The sequence below is a fragment of the Morus notabilis genome, unplaced genomic scaffold (genome assembly GCF_000414095.1).
Source record: "Morus notabilis unplaced genomic scaffold, ASM41409v2 Scaffold79, whole genome shotgun sequence".
Taxonomy (NCBI): Eukaryota; Viridiplantae; Streptophyta; class Magnoliopsida; order Rosales; family Moraceae; genus Morus; species Morus notabilis.
The window spans coordinates 320,410-322,968 of NW_010366287.1; the positions used below are offsets into that span (position 1 = coordinate 320,410).

The 2,559-nt window shown below is 37.9% G+C and overlaps 1 protein-coding gene across 1 annotated transcript in view; it reads left to right on the forward strand.

Annotated features, from left to right (window-relative positions):
- Nucleotides 1-2,032, forward strand: part of LOC21401639 (protein DJ-1 homolog B) — a 4,688-nt gene extending 2,656 nt beyond the window's left edge. Inside the window, exons 5-8 of the mRNA XM_010109950.2 lie at nt 197-277; nt 946-1,146; nt 1,222-1,362; nt 1,628-2,032. Coding sequence (XP_010108252.1) covers nt 197-277; nt 946-1,146; nt 1,222-1,362; nt 1,628-1,834 — 630 coding nt within the window. The 3' untranslated portion in view covers nt 1,835-2,032. The remainder of the gene's footprint in view (nt 1-196; nt 278-945; nt 1,147-1,221; nt 1,363-1,627) is intronic.
- Nucleotides 2,033-2,559: the final 527 nt, after the last annotated feature.

The following is a 2,559-nucleotide window of genomic DNA, read 5'->3' on the forward strand; positions in this document are numbered from 1 at the left end:
CCCCGGGTCCCCTGCTAGGTTTTAGTTTATACCTACTCCATCTCCATGTCTGTCCTACTATGATAATATTATACGTTAACGTAAGTGACTATGATTCTTCAATTAAGTTATTGTGTTGTTCTGTTCTTTTAGCACTGCGTCCTACTTTTTTATTCACCTCTTATTATCTTCAGTCTAACTGTAACGTTGTACACAGGTTATGCATCCCAACCATGGCGATGAATACACTATAAAGGAACTAAATCCTGTGCAGTGGACATTCAGTGATATCCCCAACGTGAGTTTTGTACTTATGATTTTGTTTTTGACCCCTTTCTATTTCAGTAATCTGTTACATGTTTTATCATCTTGTCCATCAATGGGCTTGTGTTAGCAATAAATAAAAAAAGAATCAGAATCACTGTAAAATTCTGTGATGTTGGCTAAACTATGAGTACAGTAATAGAATGCATGTAGAAGTTGACACTTATAAAAACATTCCAGGCATTAAAATCTGGAATTCCTATGATCAAAACTGCTAACCGGTGGAATTCATTTTGCAAAGATGATACCAAATACTCTTAGCGACATATTTCGTTTAGTGCCTTCAACTTTTCCATGTTGAGAATGCAGAGGAAATTTTGGTCTTGCTCGCGATAAACCCTTGTTGATAAAGTATCTATGGATTGGGTTGTTCTGATGTAAACGTGGCAGTATGTATCATTGATGTCATCAATGTGTGTCGTTGATTCAGTCAAATAAAATCAGTAACTTAAACATTTCATCCACCCCTACCCACCCTGTGTTTAGATTTTCCAGGTAATCTTTGTTGATTAATAAAATGCTAATGGAATAACAGGAACTGGCCTGATTTGCGTTATAGATCTGTCCCGAAGAATGTTATCGTTTTTATTTATTGTAGACTATTTGCTTATATATGATGTTTGTTTATATTTGCCGCTTTAGATTCTCGTACCTATTGCCAATGGCACAGAGGAGATGGAAGCTCTTATAATCATTGATATTCTACGACGAGCAAATGCAAATGTAGTGGTGGCCTCTGTTGAGGATAAACTAGAAATTGTGGCTTCTCGCAAAGTTAAACTCGAGGCAGATGTGATTCTCGATGAGGCTGCTAAACTTTCATTTGACCTAATAGTTTTGCCGGTAAGTTCTCTGGTCACCTGTTGATTAGTCATCATCCCCCTAAATGAGCACTAACCACATTCTTCATTTATGCAGGGTGGCCTTGGTGGCGCCCAAGCATTTGCAAACTCGGAAAAGCTGGTGAATTTGTTAAAGAAGCAGAGTGAATCAAATAGACCTTATGGAGCAATATGTGCTTCCCCAGCCCTCGTCCTGGAACCCCATGGCTTGCTCAAGGTATTTCTCATACCAGGTTTCTGTTCAATTTAGTCCTTCGAATTACAAGCTTCCCGAAAGTTTAGTCCACGAATCCTCTATTCATGACACTCACTCAATAAAGTGAGCTGGAATAATTTTTCCATCTCTTTTGTTCATTATTTTTACACTCTAAAAACCTCGTCTGAAGGTATTCCCCTAAACCGAAAGCGGTAAACGAGTGTCTCCTCTCGTGGCTTGGACATTTATTGCTTTTAGTCTATAATCGTGGTTCACTTTGATCCAGGGGAAGAAGGCCACATCTTTTCCTGCCTTGTGCGAGAAGCTGTCAGATCGGAGCGAAGCTGAAAACAGGGTGGTGGTTGATGGCAACCTCATAACCAGCAGAGGGCCAGGAACCTCTATCGAGTTCTCTCTCGCAATTGTGGAGAAGCTGTTCGGGCGCCAGAAAGCAATAGAGCTTGCGAAAACAATCCTTTTCATAAGCCCTTAGATCTCAATGTCTGGAGTGTCTAATTTTTCTCTGCTACGTGCATCGTATTGCTTAATGGCTGAAGAAGTTGGGACTCAATGTTTGAATGTGAATCCACTTTGCGGATATGTACGGCGGTTCTGTATAAAAATAAATGAGTTTTGAAGAGTTGAATTTGAATAAAGTAAATCTACGTCCTCTAATTCAACCATTCACCACTGTTTTTAACCTTTTTTTTTGTTTTTTTTGTTTTTTTTGTTTTTAATTTGTTTTGTTTTGCTAGACTTAACAACTTTCTTCTATATGGTCTTAATAATTACGTGCTTGTTTGGCTCCTTGGAGTTGTTGAGCCAGTCTTCGTATTCGAATATTGGTGCAGTCTGGTTGCTATATAACCACTTGAGGTTACGTCGGAACAAAAGAAGATGTTGAAGTCTTTTTGTATGTTGGCTTGGGCAATATGGGGAAGTAGGAATTCTCATGCAACGACCAAATCTTGTTGCTATACCATATAGGTTATTTTAGTAAGAGAGAGAGGAATTAAATAAAGACACATTTGAAATTATTATTTTCACCTAAACAAAGCGAGAAAAAACGCATTTGAAAGAAAAAACACCTGATGATAACCAAAATGTAATGGAGTTTTTGACTAAAAAAACCAAAGGAAGAAAAAATAAATAGAGAATTCATACCCCGATTCGAATCATAGTTCGTAATTCGTTACAGTGTTTTCTCTCATAAAAAAT